Source organism: Ascidia mentula, chromosome 5 (genome assembly GCF_947561715.1).
Source record: "Ascidia mentula chromosome 5, kaAscMent1.1, whole genome shotgun sequence".
NCBI lineage: Eukaryota > Metazoa > Chordata > Ascidiacea > Phlebobranchia > Ascidiidae > Ascidia > Ascidia mentula.
The window spans coordinates 12,720,003-12,744,619 of NC_138570.1; the positions used below are offsets into that span (position 1 = coordinate 12,720,003).

General features: G+C 36.4%; 4 protein-coding genes across 5 annotated transcripts; 2 read left to right on the forward strand and 2 right to left on the reverse strand.

The window, feature by feature from the left end:
- Window positions 1-1,795: 1,795 nt before the first annotated feature.
- On the reverse strand, window positions 1,796-8,084 carry LOC145903336 (uncharacterized). The gene is made up of 11 exons (XM_082991412.1): window positions 7,803-8,084; window positions 7,558-7,630; window positions 7,276-7,392; window positions 6,391-6,554; window positions 5,648-5,744; window positions 4,538-4,629; window positions 3,152-3,279; window positions 2,935-3,087; window positions 2,491-2,697; window positions 2,198-2,390; window positions 1,796-2,115 (listed from the first exon to the last, which is right to left on the reverse strand). Exons 2-11 carry the CDS (start codon window positions 7,627-7,629, stop codon window positions 1,935-1,937), a joined length of 1,404 nt encoding a protein of 467 aa, XP_082847538.1. The 5' UTR covers window position 7,630; window positions 7,803-8,084; the 3' UTR covers window positions 1,796-1,934.
- Window positions 8,085-12,909: 4,825 nt separating this feature from the next.
- On the forward strand, window positions 12,910-17,916 carry LOC145903338 (casein kinase I-like). The gene is made up of 9 exons (XM_082991415.1): window positions 12,910-13,214; window positions 13,280-13,390; window positions 14,716-14,864; window positions 15,129-15,357; window positions 15,460-15,630; window positions 15,967-16,115; window positions 16,181-16,259; window positions 17,302-17,429; window positions 17,485-17,916. The coding sequence occupies exons 1-9, from the start codon at window positions 13,136-13,138 to the stop codon at window positions 17,578-17,580; spliced, it is 1,191 nt and encodes a 396-aa protein (XP_082847541.1). The 5' UTR covers window positions 12,910-13,135; the 3' UTR covers window positions 17,581-17,916.
- A 145-nt stretch (window positions 17,917-18,061) lies between these two features.
- LOC145903337 (neuropeptides B/W receptor type 1-like) lies at window positions 18,062-20,273 on the reverse strand. Of its 2 annotated transcripts, none has more exons than XM_082991413.1 (8): window positions 20,164-20,273; window positions 19,952-20,102; window positions 19,705-19,867; window positions 19,450-19,647; window positions 19,241-19,359; window positions 19,023-19,167; window positions 18,763-18,959; window positions 18,062-18,605 (listed from the first exon to the last, which is right to left on the reverse strand). In XM_082991413.1, the coding sequence occupies exons 1-8, from the start codon at window positions 20,183-20,185 to the stop codon at window positions 18,344-18,346; spliced, it is 1,257 nt and encodes a 418-aa protein (XP_082847539.1). In that variant the 5' UTR covers window positions 20,186-20,273; the 3' UTR covers window positions 18,062-18,343. The 2 variants fall into 2 exon arrangements, with proteins under 2 accessions (XP_082847539.1, XP_082847540.1); XM_082991414.1 differs by having other exon boundaries at window positions 19,241-19,358; window positions 19,440-19,647.
- A 1,402-nt stretch (window positions 20,274-21,675) lies between these two features.
- LOC145903342 (doublesex- and mab-3-related transcription factor A2-like) lies at window positions 21,676-23,181 on the forward strand. The gene is made up of 3 exons (XM_082991419.1): window positions 21,676-21,883; window positions 21,946-22,111; window positions 22,189-23,181. The coding sequence occupies exons 1-3, from the start codon at window positions 21,701-21,703 to the stop codon at window positions 22,845-22,847; spliced, it is 1,008 nt and encodes a 335-aa protein (XP_082847545.1). The 5' UTR covers window positions 21,676-21,700; the 3' UTR covers window positions 22,848-23,181.
- The last annotated feature ends 1,436 nt before the right edge of the window (window positions 23,182-24,617 follow it).

The window sequence follows — 24,617 nt, forward strand, 5'->3', positions numbered from 1 at the left end:
GTGAGCATGGCCAATTTTGTTCGCATTGCGCCTGGCTGTAGAATTAATATCTTGATCGTTAGGGGTCATATCTTCGCGCAATGTGTGGTGCGCAATGGTGCAGCCCTTGATTGCACATGTACTTGTCCTGGTGAAAAACCTCGACGTGTGTCGATAATCAAAACAATTAAAGCACAAAAACTTCTTTCTTCGAAACTCCCTTCTTTGAACCTTGGACTTTTTACCAAACGCAACACATCTTTGGAAAACATGGTTTTGTTTATAGCAGTGGTTCCCAACCGGGGAGGAATGAAAATGTTACGGCACTAAATATCTTCTTCAGATAGGTGCAAAATATTTAACAAAGATTAAGTTTTTAGTAATATGGGGAGGAATGAATAGTTCCAAAATGGGCAAAGGGAGGAACGTAACAAAAAAGGTTGGGAACCACTGGTTTATAGCATGGACAGCTCTATATCTGGACAGGCGACGAAATTGGTTTTGTTGTCAGGGGTTTACCTGCACGTTTCTTGTCTTCTCTTCGGGACACACATTTATTCATTGGTTTATTTTTGCCCAAACACGACAATACATATTTCGGTAATTGGAGAGCTGCAGACAGGGTGTGTACACGCACTGTTGAATTGGCACTGTGCTAGCTTTTACACTAGCAGGCCCACTAATTTCCACTTTGTGTACCTGTCGGTCAACGTCGATCCGTTGGGTACCCTATACCGAGTACCAAACAACAGAGACGAACCACTGTGGAGCGCACTATGGCCAAACGTTTCTGCTTGGTAACCGATAGTGCTAAGGCAAAACCCAATGCAATATATTTGCAAAAAAGCCATTTCGGTAATTAAAACACAAAACTGACCAGGTAAAGTGTTTATTACGGCAGATTCTTTTGTTTATTCAACGAGATCTGCGAAATCTGTTTCGTTCCGAGTTTTTCTTACCAAACGTGTTAAATCAGCAAACTTTCCAATTTGGCGAAGTACCAACAAGCACTTTTTTTACAGTCAGTACATAGGCGCGTATACCGGCTGAATCATTAAGTTTTAAGTTAGGACCATAGACCAAATCCTCTCACGAAAGCTCTGGCGACTATGTAGTGCTTGCCAAAGTTCTCGTAAAGAATGTTTCTTGTGTCTGGATAGGTAATAAAGCTTGACCCTATTTCATTTCCAAGTCCGGTTGTGCATTTAATGCGGGACAAACGTAGTCACGTGGTACTTCCCTGTTTTGGATAGGCGACGTACAACCTCGAGCTGCAGAAAACGTTATCGAAATTTCCTCGGCAGCTATGAACGAGAAAGCCGAAGTTCTAGCTATAGTTGGACCCTTCGTCCAACAACGGCGTATCGTTGGGTTCTCTATTGATGATTTTAGCCCATACTTTGATCTATGCTTATCTTATGGTTCGGGCAGACGGTCTTTTTGTATAGATCAACATCGCCATTGAGAAACACTGTATTTTTTTTGCAACCCATTTTTATCCTTTTTTTAATAAGGATAGTTATTTAATAAAAGTTAAAATACGTTTTCATGGAAATATATAATTTAATCTTTAAAATGTATAAAAGATCAATAAAAATTCCATCCTCTTAGTTTGTGAATGCTGTTCTGTTAAAGTAAAGTTACTCAAGAAAATGAGCCAAACATTTACTCAAGAAAATGAGCCAAAAATGTTTTCTTCTAGCGTATATTCATCCCGGATGGTATTACGATGCCTGATCATAGTAGGAACCTATTTTCATTACAAAGAAAAAATTAACTCTGAAAAATTTAAATTATTTGTTTTTTGTATTTCTGATTAAGCGCCAATAAAACACTAGCATTGACAAACGTTTCACAAAATCAAACCGCTATCAATTGCAAAACACGCGTTAGAATTGCAAGGCGCTTGGTTTTTGCATTGCTTGTTTTATTCAGCTGTTTTTCTTGCCGGGACTCTAATGACCCCCACCCCCACCGACAGCAAGTGAAGCGGCAGTTATATTAACGTAGCACGGAGGTACAAATGCATCTGGATCAGCAATATTCTTGACAGCGGAGTATGTTGCAGAGACTCCACCCACAATTCCAATCGCAACAATTAAAAGATGGAAGGGAATCTCCCATCTAGGCATTTCGCTAAAATACACGTTAATTCCATAAAAAGTGCCCGAAATAAGCAAACTGAATTGACTATTCATTAAAACAAATAAAGGCTTACGCGTCTTTCCATTTTCCTCCATGTTTTTTGCACAATCTCCAAAAGCAAAGTGAAGGAAAAACAAAGGTGTTTAGGGTAACTGCACTACCTCCAACGAGTGCAAGTATGTGACCAAACCGAGGACAGCTTTCAGCCGTAAAAATCACAATAACTGTGATAGCAGATCGTACAAGGACCCGTTTCAAGCCAAATTCTAAAGTACATTGTATCAAAGCGTATATATTAAAAGATTTATATGTCATGCTTCAATTTGAACAATACCTTTTAATTATTATTATTATTATTATACCTACCATTAGGCACGTGAAGAGGAAGCTCAAAAACTTGGCTTAGGGGGTTTTGAATAATTACATATGCAAAGACTAGATGCATTGTAATGAGTATTGACGCAATAATTTGCAAAGGCCCCGAAGACAAAGAGTTGAAGATGTTGTCTGCGACCAGATCACCGTAAACGCCATATCCGATTGCCCCAACTGGTATATACATCACTAAAATGGCTTAAAAAACAGGTTCATGAACTGGATTAGGTGTACTTGCTCAACTAAACATAGTTTTTCCCAGCATTTTTCCGTTGGAAATATTAGGGTTTTCGGACATGCATGGCTTTATTTTAGACTTGGTCAAAAGGAAGGATAAGGTGAAGTATACCACACCACCATCTGTTTGCAACTAATTACATTTAGGTCTAAACACCGCTTGCAGTTCACAAAAATATTCATTGTCAGTAAAAGTACCAGACATTGCGATCACGACGGTTTTAGGGAAATCTGCTGGTTGTTTCATGTCAGCTTGGATTGTTGGAAACGCGGCCATTCCTCCAAAGCAAAAAAGTATCATTCCAAATGCAAGAAAAAAAGTTTCGAAGCCACGTAAAAATGGTTCAGCCTCTACACACAAATAAAACAATGGGTGATTTATCGGGGACTTTCTTTATACGTTTAATGTATTTACCTCCGTTTTCAATCAATAGGCTATGGTCAATAGTCTTATTTTTGGCTCTTTCAACGTCAAGAATGCATTGAATAAATATTAACACACATGCCACAAAAGTTGTAGCTGTTGCACCAAGGGCAATTGGCCTGTAAAAGTAAATTATATCAATAATATCTTAATAAAGCAGGTTTCTTTACAGCTGTCAAAAAGTATGTCCTTGTGTAGAAAATTTTTATTTAATTTTTTGTAATCCCCGCTCCCCATTTGCAAATATTTTATTTGTTTATGATATCTATGGCCTTTGGTCCAACACCGCCCAGTCAGAAAATACTATGCCTGCACACAAAGTTTTCGCCAAACTTGATCTACGTAAGTCTGTGCAAATTTTTATGGTGAGGTGTAAACAAGACAAACGTTAAATTTTCCCAAAAAAGGGAGGTACCGCTGCGCTACACGGGCTTTATTGGGGAACTCATAATCTAATGCATTTTCAGACAATCTTTATCTGCAGTATTGCAACGTAAGCCCCATTGTTGATGCGTAATCGGAACCATGATATTGTAATGTTTTTAATTGTTTTCAAAAAAAAACAGTTTTGGGGGTAAATGATAACAAAAACCCTGGTTTCGGTAAGAAACGTTTGAGGAGAATTTACAAAACAGGAACAGCCACAAGTACAGTTTTTAACGTTTTCTTTTTCTTTACATTGTAGTTTTTGTCTTGCCGTCTCTATATTTGTAACAGAGGGTGAAAGAGTCACATCGGAGCCATGGGTTGCCGACCTCTGGCATAGATATCACTGAGCATATTAGATTTTGCTCTATTTTAAGCCTAGTTATGCATACAATTCTGATTTTGTGTAATCGCTTGCCTTTGCAAGTAATCTTTTGTCGTTAACCTAATTGTACAGGGAATTTTGTTTGTACCGACACAAAACTAAGCTTGTTTTTTTACATAGTCTAGTAAGAGATCTGGCGTTGATATCGTGTACGTGTACGTAACACTTTTGAGTACGTATTCGAACGAAATTATTTATTGGCTGTCTCGCATTCTATCACACACAAAAAATTCTGTATTTTATAAAACCGTTCTTGTTTCCCGACGTCTGCATTTCAACCTCAATTTACTACAGAGTAGCCAAAGCGACCCGTATTTCAAAAGTTATACCATTTAAAGATAACCGTAGATTAGTGTTGTGACTGGTTTTCTTACAATTTTTTTTTTTTGATTTATAAACAGTACAAGTAAAGTCGGTTATGGAGTTGTGTGAATGTTTACCTATAAATGTTAGGAGTTAATGTTGTGTTTTCTTTTTGTTTGTTTTTATTCTTTTTTTGTACAGAAACTGACAATGCCATTCAGGCGAAATAGAGTGTATTAAGTAGCAAAGGTAATTCAACTTACCAAAAATCTTTGGGACTTTTCAGCCAACAAAATGGAGTTAAAATTCCTCCTATTATCATCACCCAATAGCAAAGCGACATGTCAATTCCAACCTGCATCAAATATAATTTGATTGTCACCGTTTTTGTTCCTTTCTTTTAAAGACGCTTTTTTATTAATTATTATACTTTTATACTTAACTCATTCGTTCATGATTTTTTGTATAGGCCTACTAATGCACTCATCGTTTAAAATATAAAACCATGGTAAAGTTTTAAATATAAAAACTTCTGGGACGGAAATGGTGTAGATATCGTAACCGTGTAAGACAGTTAGCGGTTGCAGTTTACCTACGCACAGAGTCAAAAGTTTGCAATAAAAACCAAGTTTGCAAGATCAGTTAATCATTAGTTGTGTAATAGTGCGCATACACAAAACATATGCAACTGGAGGAGTTTAACACAACCTAATGACAAACAGCTTACTTTATTTGCCTCCGCATACACCGGGTAAAATTTTCTAAAAAACGATCAATTATATCTTATTGAAAACATTTTCCAACCCAATTGGTTGTAAAACAAGTATTCCTGTTAACAATATTTTGTTTTCGAAACTTCTTGGCTTGCTTTGTGAATTTATTCTTCTGTAAGGACAAGTTCAACAAAAATCGCGATAACCGTAACATAGTACTTTATTCGTAATAATTAAAGTATAACTTACATTTAGATGCCTATCTTACGTCAATATTTATTTATTTGGGTATGCTGTGTAGCATAACTTGCTTGTGATATCCATTAATTTTCATTTAACAGTTTTAAAAGTTGCATACGCAAGGACAGTGTAACTGTGCAATTACTGGGCGTCATGTTAGTAAATGTTTTTTTAATTCATTGTGTCAATAACAGGGCTCTTGAGAGAAGAAAATATGCCGGTGCGAGAAATTTGTTTGGAGATTTTTTCGGAAATTATAGGTGGAACCCAGCGTTTGCGATGGAAATCACTTAGTTTCAAAGCCAACAACCAACAATGATGTTCATGTGCCCTGGTGTCGCACCGTCTGCACCCCTTCGTAGAATTTTGTCAAAAAGGGCCAACGCGAATTTATAGGCGAAGTCGATGGAAAACGAGTACCTGTTGAAGCAAACTTTGGACGTTTCCAGAAGCAATGAGAAGGAGTACAACACAAACTCCGTACAAGGTGAAGTACACAGAAATGTTGACAATTACCCTGAAGAAAAAATAAAATGTGAAAATTCGACATTTACAGTCGCTGCCGTTCAATGTAGTTAAGGTTTGCATAATTTTTCGGTTTGCAGAAAACACAATAAACTTAATGCACATTGTAAACAAATGTTTTCGTGCGGGTGGTCTGTATAACGTTTAATAGATAAGTTATATCATTGTTTGTAAACTCGGTATTAAGTTCATTAGCTAAACTATTTATCCCGTTTTTATTAATAGCCTGCATTCGTTAACATGCAACTAAGCTTTGCAATGTGGATGCAGGTAATACCTACATTTACCTTTAAACCGCGTGAAAACCTAGATTATTAAATAAACAAAGCAGTATATAAGCAACACCCAGACGTTGTAAAAACACACAAGGAAAAAAGCTCATATACTTATTCAGCTATTTTAGGCAATTTAGGATAAACTATAAATCAAAAAAGGCCATAATAATATTGGCGAGCTGTAGACAGGGTGTGTACACGCACTGTTTCGACCTGTAAGGTCTCGTCAGTGCAGCTGTTGCAGTGGCACTGTGTTAGCTCACAGGTCGAACCATTGCGTGTACACACCCTGTCTGCAGCTCGCCAATAGGATAAACTATTTAGACAAATTTAATCAAGGTTCAAATTTAGGTTAAAAACGACCTTCCTGGCATTCCAAATGCGTTCATTCCAATAGTTGGATAGGGGTCAGCACAGTGCTTTTCTAGTTCAGGTAAGTTTTCACGCAAAAGCGTCCAACACCTTCCAAGAACTGTTCCAGTAAATGAGGATATGCCAGCGCATAAAAATATTAGAAACACTCCAACCTTCAAAATAAATGTTGCATTCCTCCACATTGGTATCAGGCGTTACGTTTCGGTTTTCGCGGTTTGTTCAACAAAACATACTTATATTTACGAAATTATGTCTATCGTAGCCTACATACGGTCACATATGATACTTTTATAATTATAGGCCACGAATATTGCGTAGAGTGGCAATAGCTAGAAAATTGAATATTACTGCGTTATTCATAATTACAGGTAGCCTATGAAAGTAAAGTTGTACCATACAAAAAACAACAATTTTGATTTGCACTTTAAAGTGTGGATTATAATTTAACATAAATCTTCACGAGGTGTTTATTATGCATATATGATCTCTATTATCGCTTGCCGTTCAAATTTTATCACGCCTTTATATATGTTTGTTTTTTTGTTTTTTTTATTATGTGGTTTTGAGCAGTGACAATTTCTTTCAGAGCAAGCTTTGATTCTATTCTTGTTCATAGTAATCCTGCCGGTGCTACGCCTCATGGCAAATTCGTTTATCTTTTGACTAAAATATCGTTCAGGTGCTAATTTAAACTTCGTTGATTAAGAGAACAAGTGTAATATATGTCGTCAAGCGTGGTAATATAGGCTGGCAAAACCCATTTGTGTCATATTCTTCAACAAATTTAAAAAAAACAAGCACATGGGGTTGATTGCGAATAGTCAAAATTAACCACCTTAGTTTAAAAAACTGAAATGCAGTCAATTGCCTTACCCATCCAGCATCTTTCACAGCCTTCGGAAGAGCAAGCACTCCACTGCCGGTCATTTCTCCAGTTATGAACAAAACAGCAGTAATAACGGTGAGCCCTGATGTCACTTTCTCAAAGTCCTATGGGTAAGTAGTACACATCAGAACAATATTTGTTAGCCACATAGCCTACAAGTATTGAATTTGTATGGCGAATATAGCGTTTGAACCACGTAGGTTTGGCTTGCTAAAAATTCGTATCTTGGAAAAATAGCAATTACAATACAGAAACAAATATTGTAGAACCTTGTCATTTTTTGACGGCGATCCACTTCCATCTTTATCAAGTAATTCCAAACCTTCCACTTTGTAATCCATCCTATTATTTGCATCAAGTAATGTCATTAATTTCATCAAATAGCTGATCCAAATAATGTCTCATGTCATTTATCATAAATGCGATTATATAACATTGCAGACATCATGGGCATTTTCGTAAAGCAATGCATTTATTACACAAAAAAAGAAAATTTAAAAAAAGATGTACTAACTTGAAGCCACAGAACCGTGCTCATCAACACGCTGGAAAAGAAAAGTCTGTACCTGTTACTCGCTACTCGTCAATAAACAGCCGGCGTGACCTTTAATTTAGTAAATATGTGTTTAACAAAGTCAACATCTCCTTCAACATTTCGACGCATGTCTCCAGAACACGCAACAATGTTCAACATAAATGTTATTGCAATAGTTAAACATCGCACCAATATTAAACCCTATTTAATAAACTTCGGAAGCTTTGGACATTTGTAGCCTACTGCGATCAATCTGAAACACACCAAGTTACTACTTCTATTGTATGTCCCAAACGAAGTTGTCACAAAATAATCGAACAATGTGAGGACGCCATCGTATGATACCTGGGTGTAAACGTTATCCGTTACCTGGGTTGGATATGCTCAGGGGCGTGTACAAAGGGCGTTCTCCAAATAAACATTTTCGCTTTGCGGCCATTCCCGAAGTGGAAAAATACAAAATCGTTGCATAATCACAAGTCTGCTCAATCATTAGCCACTAAAAGGAAACTAGTAAGCTACAACAAAGCAGTCACAACTCGCACTGTGTAAACCTTATTATCTCAAAAACTAAGTAACATTTGACCTAAACGTATTAACTCGCAAATTTGTTTAACCATTTCAAATACCAAACATGTGGAACACATGTACGTTTTTAGATTCAAACGTACTAATGCCCACACAATTCAAAATTATGTATCTATCCCAGGTTTACAAAAACTTATACAATCAGGTTAGGATTGCGGTATATTTTTTAAATATGTCAGAGATTTTGAAATCTTAAAGCAAATGTTAATTTGGTAATGTTGTCAATCTTACAGTTTGTTACATGTAATTCACGTGATGCCAAAATTCCCTAATGGGGCATCGGGACGTGCTGATTGCTAAACAACGGCATGCAATGCCTTCATTGCGTTTGGGTCGAAAAAATTTGGCATCGTAACTGACATAATATATGTCCGTCAGCGGTTGTATCTTGTAGTACAGAAGCGACAGGATTTCCATGTTGATTAACTGCAAAGAGGATTTGTTTTTATTGGTTTATTTTGGTTACCACAACATGGGTGTGATTCAAAAGTGTTCGACAGGCACCTTTGCACCAAGCGAATACACGTAATTACAATTTATTATTTTGGACACAGTAAAAAAAAGTTGGGCTTTTTATCTAATGTAGGTCCACAAGATACAAGTAAACAGTGATAAACTTGCAGGCTAATCACGCCAGAGAAACGAGGGTCAACAGATGTACCTTAAACTCACAAGCATTTTGTAATTATCAAATCATCATACCTGACAGAGACAAACAAAATTTTGACAAACTGTTTCGGATGAATGAGCAGCATTTCACATCACCATCTGAGCAATTAAAGCAAGGCGTTTTTGTTTAACTATTTAAATTTTAATTATCTTGTCAAAAACTTTGTCGTCAAATGTAGCATATGTGTACAAACGCAGTTTTAGTGATACATAGGCTTCAGATATTTACGTGTTACAAAATCAATTAAGATGGTGCGTAGAAAAAATGCTACTGCTGTCAAACAACATTGTTGTTGAAGGAGGAGAAATATGTTCTCTGGAACTTGCCTGAAGTTAATCTAATAAGAAAAACCTGGGGTTTATACCAGTTTTAATTACTTTCACGCTAACAAGCACAAAATTCTTGAAAATGTCATCACTCCTGAAACAAACAATAAGTTTGAAGTTTTTCTGAAGAACATTTGTATCGAGTTTTATAACTTTCATTCTACATAGCTTTTGTTTCTTGAAAGTTATGTAAAAAAATAAACAAAAAGGGTGAATTATGTCTGGCCAGTTTTGCCACATATTATCTCAAACGCGTTTGTTTCAGATAAGGTGACTGCATACACTTTGAACGGTTTTTGTAGTAAATTCATCGCTAGTAATTTTCGAAAAAGTTTGATTTGGCAAAACAACACCATCGGAAATCGTTCGAACACTGAAATCTCAACAATCATGTGCAATGATATTAAACCATGCAGAACGCTTTTCCAAAATTTTCCTCAACGATTTCGCCAGATGAGCAGAGTTAGATTTCGGCCGTTTCTGAAGTTTTTAAGTACAGCGTACCACCTCGCGGTTGGTAAAATGCAGGATTTCGGGGGTAATGTGACAAAAGTAACTTGGTTAGGCCGTAGGATTAAAAAGTAGATTTTTTTTTTAATTTAATATAGTTACCACTGGTTGGGCTGCGATACTACGACACACAGAGCGTGATTCTATAACATTTGGTAAAGAACTATTACCTTTAAGGTTTTATCGGTACATGGTGGCGTTGGTGCCCATTTCAAGATGTCATTTTATTTCTTTTCATTTATGTTTATCAGTGTAGTAATTTTTGGCCAAATTACCAATTGATTTATATAAATAATTATGGTAAGCTGTGTTGTTTGTTTGTGTTATCCCAAATGTTCGCTAGGTATTATTGTACTAGTAAAAATCAAACATTCACAACGGCCAGAGTCTGTTCTTTATATGTAATGCCTGTAACGAAGTTGTTAATCCTATTTTCACATGACATATATATCTTGCTTGCTTCCCGATAGCATATACTAATTTAAACAAACAAGTCAAAGCTAATATGATGCTACATTAGCTTTGGCTTTTTGTTGAAAGAAAAATGTGTTTGTTCAGTCCGTATTATTTTACTCTGGGGCCCATTTGTTTTCCAAGCGACCACACAGCCCAAATTGGAAAAAAATGGACAAACCCTCCTCGCACTTTTGCGAAAATTTACCGATAATCTGTGCAACATTAATTAGCTAATCCATTAACATACAGAAAAACGTTGCGATTGTCCACCCAATTAACGATCGCCGAAAAAAATCCTCCGCGCAAAAAACAAACTTTCCAATCTCGCACACAGCCATGTATGCAAGCAACCCGGGGAGGGGAAAGTTCAGACCAGCAAGCCAACAAACAGTGGTAGTTTGTCTATAATTTGCATTGCGGAATGTCACAGTTCGGTTGTTGTTATTTTCATTTTTTGCACCTGTAATTTTTGTGTCATTTGTTGGTTGAATTGGGTTGGGAATTTTAGAAAAAGTGCAAGCTGTTTCAAATATAATGCCTGAAAGGGAAATTACTGCAAGCGTGAAATATTGTATATACCATTGGGCGTCACAGAAGTAGGCTATGTAGTGCTCTTGACCTCATTACCACTGATAAGAGCAGTGTACTTGTTAAACATTTACATACAGTCACATGGTTTCTTAAAGATAGGGTTTGTTTTGAATTTTTCGTGTCAAGGGCTTCCCAAACTCTGCAAGACCACATCGTGGACCATTATATACAGATTTGTTTTTTTTTTGGCGAAGTTAAAAACAATCAAACCATATTACTTAAAGTAGTCAAGAATACAGATACATTCGCATTGTTTCATAATATAGGGTTTGTTTTTCGTTGAACTTGGACAAGCGCACATGTACATAGCAACTAATAAGTCTTGTATTTTTGCGGACTAAAGTTGTACGATATTTCGCTTTACTACTGTAATGTGCTACCTGATTTTTAAAGCTGAATTTGCATGGCAAATGTCTGAAAAAAATTTTAACCGCATCATTAATTAGGTACCGAAACTGAACACCCCCCTAATATTTTTTTCTACATCCGCCACTGGTCTGCATCATATATTTAATTGGTTGCAAAGGCTACACCAATGTCATATAAAATGCATATTTCACTAAACTATTTCCCAATTTGTAAATAACTTGGCCACTATACAGGGCACTACATATGCCAATTTATTGTTGTATGAACTGTAGAAGTTTTTTCAGTCAATTCAATAGAATTTATTTTTTAACTTTTTTTTCAAAATTAATAAAATAAAAACATAAATTTCTGCATTGCATAAAACTCCCCCCTTGTCAAATAGGGATAGGCAATGTAGAATGATGAATATGTTGAATTTGAATATGGCGCCAAGTTTTCATAAAAACCAGGGGGGGGGTCCCATCGTGACGTCATAACTAATGTTAACCATAATTGGGGGTCCTAAATTTCAGGGAAATTTCCCCTATTACTTGCTGTTATAGTATGGTTAATTGGAGGTCGAGCTCAAGAAAGTATGAAAGTCTGTGTTTACGCTAATGGAAATAGACACAAACATGAACGGTGGTTTGCGCAATTGCATTACATTATGGAGAACTGAAATGCGAGATTTTGCGTTAATGTGGTCAAGAAAACATACAAAAAAATATATGATGTAGCCTGGTAAGCCTCTGCACATTTCCGCAATGTGATTGAACACGAAAGTAATTTTATTTTTGTTCTGCAGCGCAAAAAATGGTTTACACTGAGAAAAGTGCATGCTATTGCAACTACGAGACGTGCAACATGTTTGGTAACAATGGCAAATTTAATCACGACAATCTAATGCAGATTATGAAATCTTTCTTGTCGATATGAAACAGCTTTAATTGTCACTCGTAGCAAGCGTGTCAACATATCGCAGCGCAAAATTGTGATTGTGACCAAAAAGCTGAAAATTTGCAGAGGAACATGGCCCCCCGGACTTGGTTCCTCTGAATTTAAATTCTTAAAGTAGAATAATAAAGTTTGGTATACAATTTACCTGCAAGCAAATGAATATTAAAACTTTCCACCATGTGACATTTCCAAATAAAATTGATGTCAATAAACAGTACAAACAGCAATTGTACGAAGTTTGCAAGCAGTGGTTTCCAACCTTTTTTACAGAAGACATTGTGCTTAAAGGACAGCCCAACAGCATGAATAAGATTTGAAAAATAAAAAAGCCAAGTTTAATTACATTACACAATTAAGTATTGTTTACAATCAGTAATATTTACCTATTCTAGAAGTGTGTATTATTCCATATAGGCCAACCCTAATGTCAGAGATTTTTTTTTATTCAGTGGACTATTTTACCAACATTCGAAACCAATTTCCTCAACCGTAAAGTAATTTTGTAAATATTGTATTCAGGGCCAGTTTTAATAAATGATTTTGAAACACACTTTTAAACTGCCGTTTTTGAGCATGTTTTAGTCAAATCTGTCAAATGACTGGTTTTGTTTAAATCAGCATACTAAGGAGAGAAACTAAGTCACTACAATGAATAAACTATTTACCATCTAACATCAATAACTTATGATCAGTTCCTGAACAAAATCCCCAAGTTGCGAATATAATTCCTGGTTTAGAAGCAGGCCTTTTGGATCTTAATGAGGAAAACTTTAATGCTATTTTCTAGTATTGATTCCCGGTAGTACTAGCTAAACTAGAGTTGTCACTTCCTGTACTATTTATTTATTAATGGTGGAACCTTAATTATGATGGAACTTCGAGTAGGCAACAAGTACCGCCTTGGACGCAAAATTGGTAGTGGATCCTTTGGTGATATTTACCTAGGTATGGTAACTACAACACACTTTCGGTAAAAATGTAGTATTTCAAAAATATTTGCTTTCTTTAAGGTACTAACATTTCAACTGGGGAAGAAGTAGCAATAAAGCTGGAATGTGTTAAAACAAAGCACCCACAACTACATATTGAAAGCAAATTTTACAAAATGATGCAAGGTGGTGGTAAGTAATGGTCAGAAGTCAAAGTTTTTGTCTTGTATACATATACCATTAGGGGGGAAAAAATATTTTTACATGACAAAAGTATGAAGATTTGCAATATTGGATGCAACCGTTTCAAAGTACATGTAACTAATTAACATGTGAGCAATTGTTTTGGAATCTAGATCAAGTTAAGCCTGTCCTTGTTGTTAGTGAAATGACCTAACAATTATGTTTGTGGGACAATAACTACAATCAAGCGCAGAGGTGTTAGTATTGTATGGTTTGAAGTTTAAAAGAATTTCTCGACTGTAAATAACACATGACGATTGTTGGTTAGATTCTCGGATATACGGCGAGTTCTGTATGTATATCTGCATCCATAGGCATCGATTTAGGGGATGACTGGGGTGACATGTCACCCCTCACAAACAAACAGGGGTGGCAATGCATGTATTGTCACCCCTGGATTTCGTTTAAATCAAATATTATTGTCAAAGAAACCACATACATTATACTATGCGTTAAGGTAGTTTCAAACGACCTGTATATTCACCGTCACAATCTTGATAAACTCAAGAGTCTCGTTGATTGTTATGTAGTGCAGCAGTTGTGGCATACTGGTAAGAATCGGCATTGTTGCGTAATAGATTTGTTAGTTACTTCATAATTACTAAACATGCAATAGACCGAGTGAAACAAAAATGTGCCGCTTTCGGTAAAGGTGGTCCGTAATTAAAGTGTTCAAAACTACAAAAACATGATTCGGTGTAAAAACAAAGTGACCTGAAACGGAATTCGCGTCTTTTGCCTATGTTTAAGTCGATACGACTGACGAAATGTTTTTTGCGTATTTCTAACACCTGGAAAAGTCACCCTTAATAATTTACAAAACGTTAAAAAATCGACGCCTATGTCCATTCGTATGCATTCTTGAATCTTGACAGCACTCACACTACAACAAACTACAGGACCAGTCTATTTTGTTAATTGTATTACCTTTTACATATTAGTCAAGGTAGATTTATTGGCAGATCTGCAATAAAAATAAAGGGGGAATGTTTGTTGGGTTAATGACAACATGTTTATATATTTCCAACAACAATTTTCACAGCTAGCTGAAATACGTGAAAACATTACTTGTAGTTAAGTTCATAGAAAAAAATCAAAATTTTAATAAAATGATTATGAGAAGTATGTCCGACTATCACTGGCCCTTATTGTGCTGGATAACAAAAAGATCATAAACTATAAAACATAGTCTATGCCAGTTTATGGTCGTGTATGATGTTTAGTGATGTTGCATTTTATGTGTTTTTTTTTTAATATTGCAATATAATTTGCAGTTGGAATACCTACTGTGAAATGGTGTGGAGCAGAAGGGGACTATAACGTATTGGTCATGGAGTTGCTTGGTCCAAGTTTGGAAGATCTGTTTAATTTTTGCTCTCGTAAATTTAGCTTGAAAACAGTTTTACTGCTTGCTGATCAATTGGTATGTATGCTTAACATTTGTATTGCATTTTGTACAAATATTAACAGCTTTAGTATTGCATAATATTGTTTTGGAAGATGTGCATAAGCTGTGATGGTAATAATTTAAAACCATATGTGGAAGAACACTCTAATCAACAAAAAATCATTTACTTATGCAGAATTTTTTTTAGGTTTTTAAACTGCTTTGTTTGGTTTAGTTTAATATGTGTGAGCCAAGTATTGCCAAAAGGCAATAGCTTAACAATGTCAAATTTTTTTTTAGATAAGTCGCATTGAATACATCCACAGCAAAAACTTCATACACAGGGACATCAAACCAGACAATTTTTTAATGGGTCTTGGAAAAAAAGGAAATCTTGTGTATATAATTGACTTTGGGCTGGCTAAGAAGTATCGCGATGCAAGAACTCATCAACATATTCCTTACAGGGAAAATAAAAACTTGACTGGAACAGCTCGTTATGCATCAATTAATACCCATTTGGGCATTGGTACTGTTTTCAATATATTTTTTTTGATGTCCAAGGATAGGCTGTGTAGTTCTATTATATTATAGATATGTTATTTTTCGCCAATGAAAAAATGTGTTCCAGAACAAAGTCGAAGAGATGATTTGGAGTCTCTCGGTTATATTTTGATGTACTTCAACCTTGGTACCTTGCCTTGGCAGGGATTGAAAGCTGCCACAAAACGTCAAAAATATGAAAGAATAAGTGAGAAAAAAATGTCAACTCCAATTGAAATTCTATGCAAAGGCCATCCTTGTAAGTCTTTTTATTTGATCTGAAGTTGATAGTGTCTTTAAATGCTTTAATTAGCTAAATTATCACATAATTTTATTGCCTTTTTTTCACCACATTGCTGTGTACCAGAACCAAATGTAGTAACATACAATATGTACCTTATGTGTTTTGGCCATTGGTGAATCTTGTGTTTTGGTGCCAGTGTGCTTAAGTTCCCACTTACATTTTTTTTCCACGCTGCATGCCACCCTTGGAGTAAAATTTATCTAGTTTAATTTAAGGTATACTTTCAACTTCAAGTTATCTTAATTCAGGGTTTGTTTAAACCTTTCTATTGACATGCGAGTGTTTTACCAGCGGAGTTTGCCACATACCTGAATTACTGCAGATCCTTGCGTTTCGACGACAAACCTGATTATTCCTACTTGCGACAGTTGTTCAGAAATTTGTTTCACCGCCAGGGTTTTACCTATGACTATGTCTTTGACTGGAACATGCTTAAATTTGTAAGTAAAATCTTCCTATTATCATTATATGTTATATAAACTTATTGTTGGCATGTTGTTTGAAGGGAACAAGGACAGAGGAGAAGGACCACAAGGAAAACCGCACTATATCACAAAGTAAAGTTATCAGTGCAACTCCAAAAGGTATATAGGTCAATTTACTGTGCCACAATCCAGGTGCTATTTGCATAGTGGACATGACTGTGAGACGTATTTGCGCAAAATATTGTGAAAAAACTGAAAGGCAGTTAATAGAATCAAAGTTTGAATATGATAAGCTGACAATATCACGCTTACAAGTTACATCCATAGGGGTATCCAGGATTTTTGAAAGGGGGTCCAGGATTTTCAATTTTTTGGGGAATTCTGCGATTTTCCTCTGTAAACTAAGGTTAATTGTGGTCGAGCATTGCAAAATACGAACGCCTGTGTTGGCGCAAATTGTCACATAAACGGTGGCTTCCTGACTTGCGTAACGCTATGGAACACTCGATGCGATTTTTTGCGGTAGTGCTTGCGCCGTAGTTTTATTATTACTACTTTGAAAGAAAGGCTTGAATATATTTGTAACCAAAAGGATCAAATGTGAGCTTACGTTATCAAAAAAACACACAAATTTACATGCGGTGGCATCATACTCTTTGCTCTTTGGCGAGCGCTAACACTTGTTTTCAACATGCGTTAGGTTGCAACGTGTTCAACAACTAAACTAATAGACTTTACACACAAAAAAACGCTTGCCATTACAACAGCGCCACCACTAAAATAATACATTTCGTCCTTAGACTGACGAAACATTACACTTGTAAAATGCCAAGTGTTCGGTAACAATGTTCCCTGTTTGGAAACAATGGCAAATGCAAGCACGATGCGGTTTTGGGGTCAACGTTAATAAAAAAAGTTTCTGGTTTTCACCTGGATTTTGACAAAAAAATTACCGTGGCATTTGGTTAGTTATCAAAACGTATTTCACAAAAGAGGGGAGGGTCGGACCCCCCTGGATACGGCTATGCTTATAGTCCTAGCTTGCGCAACCTCAACTAAAATCTGTACTGTTCATACTGAAACAAAAAGCATTTAGGTAATCACTTATATGAACTTCACATAAATATTTTTACTTGTATAGTTTGCATATTATGGGACTACCTCAAAATTTTATTAAACAAAGTCATAATACAAATTTCAGATTCACTAACAACTCCAACAAGGCCACTGTCCAGGGTAGAGAGAGAACGGAAAGTTAGTTCAAGATTACATCGAGGAACAGGTGCTAATGTGACGCACGATAGTAACCAATCAAAAAAGCAGTCACAGGTGTGTTGGGAGTATTTTTTTCTCTTACAAATGAAAACATGTGCAATACTAACAGGGGGAAATTGCTACCACCAACTGGAGGCATGAATCTTCATCCATGGGTTTACATGAAGAAAGCAAGACCTCTGCTGCTCGTTACCAAGGAAAATAATTGTTGCCCAGTAGAAAAATTTTTGATACATCAAACTATTTTATAAAATTGCTATAGTGCTGTTGGATGTGCTGTTTTATTATATGTGAAATTTAAGTATTTACAGAGAATACCATTGTATTCTGGGAGTATTATCATTTTAAAAGAAACTGGTGAAGTAGAATACGGACAACTTTGTTTCTTCATTTACACATATTGATAGCTTTTGGAAAGTGTTAGATCGTGACATTGTGGTGTCTCATCACTAAATGTAAAAAAGAATTTTTGCCAATTGCTGTAAAACATTTTTTTGCACTTTCCTGTGTTTTTATTTCCATAAAATTGGCCGATGCCTTTTGACATGTATAAAAATAGTTTTTTAAACAATTTAACATTTCCTTAGTTTTAAACAAGTAACTCTGATCGAAAGCGATTCGGCTGTTATGTGTGGTATTTAGGGAACGTGAGACGTATACAGTCTATTCTGAATTTCATTGCGATTATCTATTTAAACGCAAAATAAGTAGGAATCAACGTTTTTGGGATTTACTTTCTTTCGTAGCCTTGTACACCCACCTAGATCTACGCATTTGACACGGTTAATACTCTTAATAGAATCATTTTACACGTGTCTCTGTTTTGTTATACAATATATTACATGAATACGCAATAACTGTAACACTGTGGAAAGTTTACTAGACCAAAAAAGACGCACGAAGTTTTACACGAGGAAGGTTTCTTGTGATGCCATGGTTGGGTACTGGACGCCGTCTATTACATTTGGTTACAATACGGTGCGCTCAGTACGCTGTACTGTGCTGCATTTTCCTTCCTCGAGCTCATTAGTTGTCTTAACGTTGTCGTCCTTCTTTCCCTGTTCCGCCATCGGGACGGCGTGAACACGTTGCGAACGTTGTGCTGTGTGGTTGGAACTTTTCCTTAGTCCATGTTCACGGGATCCAAGTTTTGTTCTTGATGTAGTTCTGTTTGTTCGAAGCCGGGAACTGGCACGTGAAATTCGCTCGCGAAATCTTGTACCCATGAAACTGAAAAAGAATTAGAATACACATTCTCACACGCATGTAACAAATTATAAACCGGTGTTATTTTCTTGTGCAAAGTTCACCAAATGTAAATGTCGACTACTTTCTACTAAGGGTACAAACTGTTAATTGTAAAAAAAACGAAAGACATTTTATAAACCTGTAGAAATAAGGGTTCAGTGCACTGTTTAAGTAAGCCATTAGCCTTGCTGCTATTGACAAGTTTTGGCAATGATTGGGTGAGACGTGTAATCCATGAACTTTGGCGAGGTTGATGGTATACCAGGGCAGCCAACTTGCTACAAATAAAATGATTAGACCCAGCACAATCAAAGTAACTCTTCTGCGGTAGGATTGCTGAAACAATAAGATTTAATCCAATAAAATGTTGTGAAAAAGACTTCAAATTAGTTCGTTTACCTGAGAATCAGCGTTACCCACCGACCTTGTGTTAATAATTGCACATAAAATCATTCCGTAAAACGAACAAATAAGAACTAGCGGCAGACAAAAGGCAACGATAAAGTTGGTGTAAAACCACTCCGTTAGGTAAGTATCCTCATACCTGCAGGTATCAAATGCAAAACAAAACACGTCACCCGCAATAAAAAAATATTAGGTTACACCGGGTAACTTACTTGCATTGGAGAGTATTTGGAGCGTATGTAACATTTATGTTTAGGTAATCAAACACATGCTTATCGAGTGTTTCGTCGTCGGTATTGTAAAACGCTTCCCAGAAGTTCTTTTCATCCACCTTGAAACATACATTTTTTGGATGGTATTATACAGGCGCCGTGCCACAACAAAAGCTGCATGGCATGATACACGAGTATTAAAAACTCACTCGTTTTGGAAAATTGTGTGTGCATTCATGGCATTCTGTTAAATTGCTATACATAAACAAAGGTGTACATGCAAGTATGCTGAAGGCCCATCCAATGGAACTCAAAACAAAAGATGCAACAGGAGTCCTGAGAGCAGATATCAATTTGTTGGACGCAAAAGCCTTGGTGACAGCCAAATAACGGTCAAAGCTCATTATCTGAACAAAAAATCGTTTAAACTTAAATTACAAATTAAGCAGCTCCAATTCACTAACCGTAAGAAAATAAATGCTTGCGTAATAATTTATAAATAGTACTGCTTCCTTGATTTTGCAAAATTCGACACCAAAGTTCCATTTTCCGACGAGTTCGCTTGCTGCCGTAAATGGAAGCGTAATAAGAAAAAGTGTATCTGCCAATGCCAATTGTAAGATATACCTGGCAACCAAAAACGTGTTTTAGTAGCCTACCAACGCAAAACAATAAAAGCCAATTTGTTGAGAGAAAGTTATAACATTTTACCAATTAGCCACTGATTTCTTATACTCTTTAAGTGCTAGTATGATAAACATGATCAACGAATTTCCAAACAAGCCGATTAACACGAGGGCAAAAATAACAGAAGCGAACGCTCTTTGGGGCTGATTTTCAATACAGTTCGGTGTTGGTTCATCTGAAATAACATTCATAATAAAAAAAGGTAATGCACACAACCCAGCTAAAATTTATCTTACGTTTGGCTAGAAAGTGTTCCATTGCAAAGAAATTTTATCTGTCTTGACAACACCTTCGAAATATTTTTCTGTTGCAAACTAACTTCAGTAACGTTGCGCTCAAAATGTTGTTAGCTAAAAGTACTTTTGCCAAACAATACGTTAATTCTTGCATTTTTTTTGTCAAATCGTACATGACGTATAGTCACGATTTGCAGCTTCCGGCCGTCACATCTCTCTTAGTCTGTCCATAAATGGCACGTTATATCCTACTGCGTCATTATGGTACGCCTAAAACTTATGGAAGTTCTCGTGGTGCAGTTTCTTCATCCCTAGCTGGATCAGGCAACTTAAGGAATGTCATACATGTGCGTCATTGCACTGTACTAACTTAACATAATAAAACCACGCAAGTCTAAAGTGGAGGGTATAAATGGACATGTGTCACTAACTACAGGCTTCCGAGTGGTTATAACCACATAGTAAATGAAAGAACACAAAGTAAAGAAATGGCCCATGACATAATTGATTAGCATATACTCCAATCTAACACATAAAATTTAAAAGAGTATGCAATTGCTTCTAGCATGTTGTACCAAACCACCATTGCAGTCCAAATCAAATATAACTTTAGGTCTTTTATCCAGATCAGCACGTTTATGCTTGCGACTGCGATATAACAGTAATAGTATGTTAGTTTATTCCCCGTTGTGGTACATAAACGCAATACTAAGCTTAACCCCTTTTTTATCAGACAGCTACATGCAGGTTATAATCACACCACGTTGTGGTACACAAACATTGCGAAATTTAAGGGATTTGCAGATTTTAGGCCTATACCTGTTTTGCATGAGGTCTACGGGTATTTACTTGGTCCAACCATTCTCTTCATAAAGCCGTCGCTGGTAGAATTCATTCAAGCTATCAAAATGTTTTACTCTCAGTAACAAACTTTTATGATAATTTTCCAGAAGGTTAAAGAATTTAAAATTATTCTAATCGTGACAAAACCACAAAAAAACGTTAACAGACATGAAGAAAAATTGTGTACAGTCTGCATATCTTTTTTGACGTGCCAGTACCGACCTAAGGTAGCCACTGTAACTGGATAGTTTTTCGATACAATTGCGCCGTATCAGTTTGATGGTAGCCCGCCTATCGTGTGTCGTTTAATTGTGACAATTCGACGTTTAGCCATTTGTGTTGTCAAGTTACACAGAGATAAAGAAATTATCGATAATAGCTTCAAGATAAACAATAGGGATCCGTTGTACACTCTATCGTTCTTGCCATTACCGTTTTGTAAAATTATCTGTTTTGCTTTGTATGGCAAAAGGATGTCATCTTATTTTGTAAACTAATTAATTTGTTGTGACAAGCTGCTTTGCGAAGGCTCTCAAAACTTCGACGAAAAAATGTTTATTCAGGATTTGTCACGAAAAAGGGCAAATCAAATAGTAGTTTTCAATAGGTTTGGTGGCTTTATAGTGTCTAGATCGTGGTTTGGTAAACCTTTTTATGTTGGTAGGAGAGGTAGTGTTGAAATAGTAATAATATTATGAATGGAATTATTTCTTATCCAACGACAGAAAAGGGAACCAGAAAGCCAAAGTGTGCCCGCTGCAGAAATCATGGAATGATATCATGGTTAAAAGGTCACAAAAGGCATTGCCCCTACCGAGATTGTGTGTGTGCGAAGTGTAATCTAATTGCTGAAAGACAGAAAGTAATGGCAGCCCAGGTAAATTGTTTATTGTGTATACATAGTGATTTCTTTTAGACCGAAACATTTGTTTATGCAAGGTTGCGTTGAAACGACAACAAGCTGCCGAAGATGCTATTGCTCTTGGACTTCGGGCAATTACCGGCTCCTCAGTAAACTTGCCGATTCGATATCTTCCATCTGAACCAGTTTTTACAGATGGCAGCAAACAGAAAACAAATGTTAAAGCACCTGAAGAGACAAAAGGTTGGTATTATATTAACAACCATTTCACAAGCAAAACAAATAGAAAAATTATATTGGTGTTTGCATTATATTTTAAGAAACGGAACATGAGAACGAGGAGTCCTTGACTCATGAATCACATGAAGAATTGCCATTAAGGAAAAATGTTAGCATTGCTCATGCAATTGCTTCCACTTTTCGCCCAGGAAAACTTACCCATATTGAAATATTGTCGCGCTTGTTTCCTCTGCAGAAACAACCCGTGCTTGAACTTGTATTACAAGGCTGCAATGGTGACATGGTCAAAACGATAGAACATTTTTTGTCTGCTAGTGACTCTGGGATACCAAAATCTAATGAAGAGTGCGAAATGAAACATAATGAGGAAACAAACCCTTCCCAAACAAGTGGCAAACGCAGCATAACTCCCCATAATGAACCCAAGCGAACTAAATTAACAAACAATATTTTACCTTCTGGTAATTCCGCATTTTCTCCTTTCGCACAATATGGAAACCCTACATTTCCCATATCTGTAATGGCCGCAGCTCTTACTAATTCCGCAGGTCTGAGCAAAAACTACCACGTTGAGTGCAACATGGCGGGTACACTTCCCTTGCTTAACGCATTTTCAAGTCGCCCTCTTGATCGTAGCTGTAGTATGATTTCACAACATCCTGGAATTTTTCATCCTTACGTACCTGCAAATTCCCCGATGTTTATTCCTGTAGATATACCAACACCGAATTCGAAGTAGCCCTAATCAAACAACAAACATATATATCAACTACAACATAATTGGCAATTTATTGCGTTGGTGAGAGGCGTACAAGATGTTTTTGACAAATTCTGTAAATATTTAGTTTGCTTTTTACAGTAATCATCGATGTTGAAAAGCACGAAAAAAGTATTCAATTGTTCGGCTTTTATAGCCGGGTGTCGTGAACCCCATTGTCGCACAATTTTTGTAATAAAAGCTGTTGATTCAATTTTCCATCAGTTTGCACATCGAGTGATTGATTGTATTCACGTGATTGGGCACATCTTTTATATGTAACGTTTCTGCAGGTGCTCTTTTCAGAATGATTCACTTTTCGGTTCAAATGCAAATATTTAACTAGTGTGTCTCAATTGAATTGACCGCATCCCCAGAAGAGATAATTCGTCTTTCAATCTTTGATCTTTTTGGACAGACAATGGTCCTATTATATCGGACCTAACACAAACAGATCCGTATAGATTGAGTCACATTTATTAGATTCATTTTGTTGAATAAGTTCATACTATCAATATAGGCCTATATGCATCACACAAAAAAGCGCTGTGGGGAAAATAAAATTCAGAATGAACTGTTGTAATGATATCTGTACCACAGGAAAACAGTACAAGCTATTTTTACTGTAATTGTCTTTAAATACACAAAATTTTAAACAAATTTGTTTCACATGAAACTAAAACATTTTCATTTAGGATAGGGTTTCCATATCTGATGGGGCAACCAATTCAGAACCAATCTAGCCAGCCACCCTGGTCAGTTTTTGAGACGTAAATACCTTCATTGTGGAATTTGTGTTGGTAAAATTCCAGACGCAAGCATTCAGGAAATGTTAAACTTTGCGTCGCGAGGCTCCTATTTGGGAATCTCAGAATTCACTTACTTCACTTACGAGTCTTCGGAAATATAAGTAAAACAATGTAAAGGCCAAAGGCATCGATACGATATTTATAAATGCCAAGTCCAGAACAGTGCAGTGTGGCGATCTTGCTTTATCATGCGAAACCATGAAACACTTCTGCGTTGTACAGCAATGTAATGTTCAAAATCCCGGACATTTAAGGGGGTATAAATGATGCTTTCAGCAGTGTTGAATTGTCGTTGCGGCCCTTTTCACCTGTGGAAAGCGTGTCTGAAGCATCATAAAATAAACGATAAATGAATTAACCTCGAAAATCCATTTAGCATGTGGAAATTTATGGCATTAATTGCGTTTAGATTCAATACGGGCTTGAAAAATAAACACGCAAAATATTTTTACAACACGAGGTTGTAAAAAAACAAAAAACACAAATGCCAACACCCGCAACTTCGACATTGAGCTGTATTTGGCAAACGTAGAGCTTGTACAGAAAATGAGTTGCCCTTGAAATCCCAGTAAAAATGCAAAATACCGCATGATGTATCTTATTTCCAAACCATAACCTAACCATAAGCAGTACAGCTCGAAAGTTTATAGTGAGCTTTTTCAACCTAATGGTTTATAGTGAGACATTTCGACCTAATGGGTCTTAATTATCGGTGCAGCTTCTTGCTAGCTAAAAGCCAACCAAGACTTCCATTTGTTGACGTGTCCTTATTCGTGCGCGTATATTATCGCTGGTTTACGTGCAGTCCCACTTTCGTGTTTACATCAAAACTCCACTGCACGATTCCAAACGCCGTTGTGACAATTTAGGTTTGAAGTACACTGCGTGTATCGGATTCGCTGTCGGTTTCCGTATTTGGTGCCGATATCACCAAACAGACTAG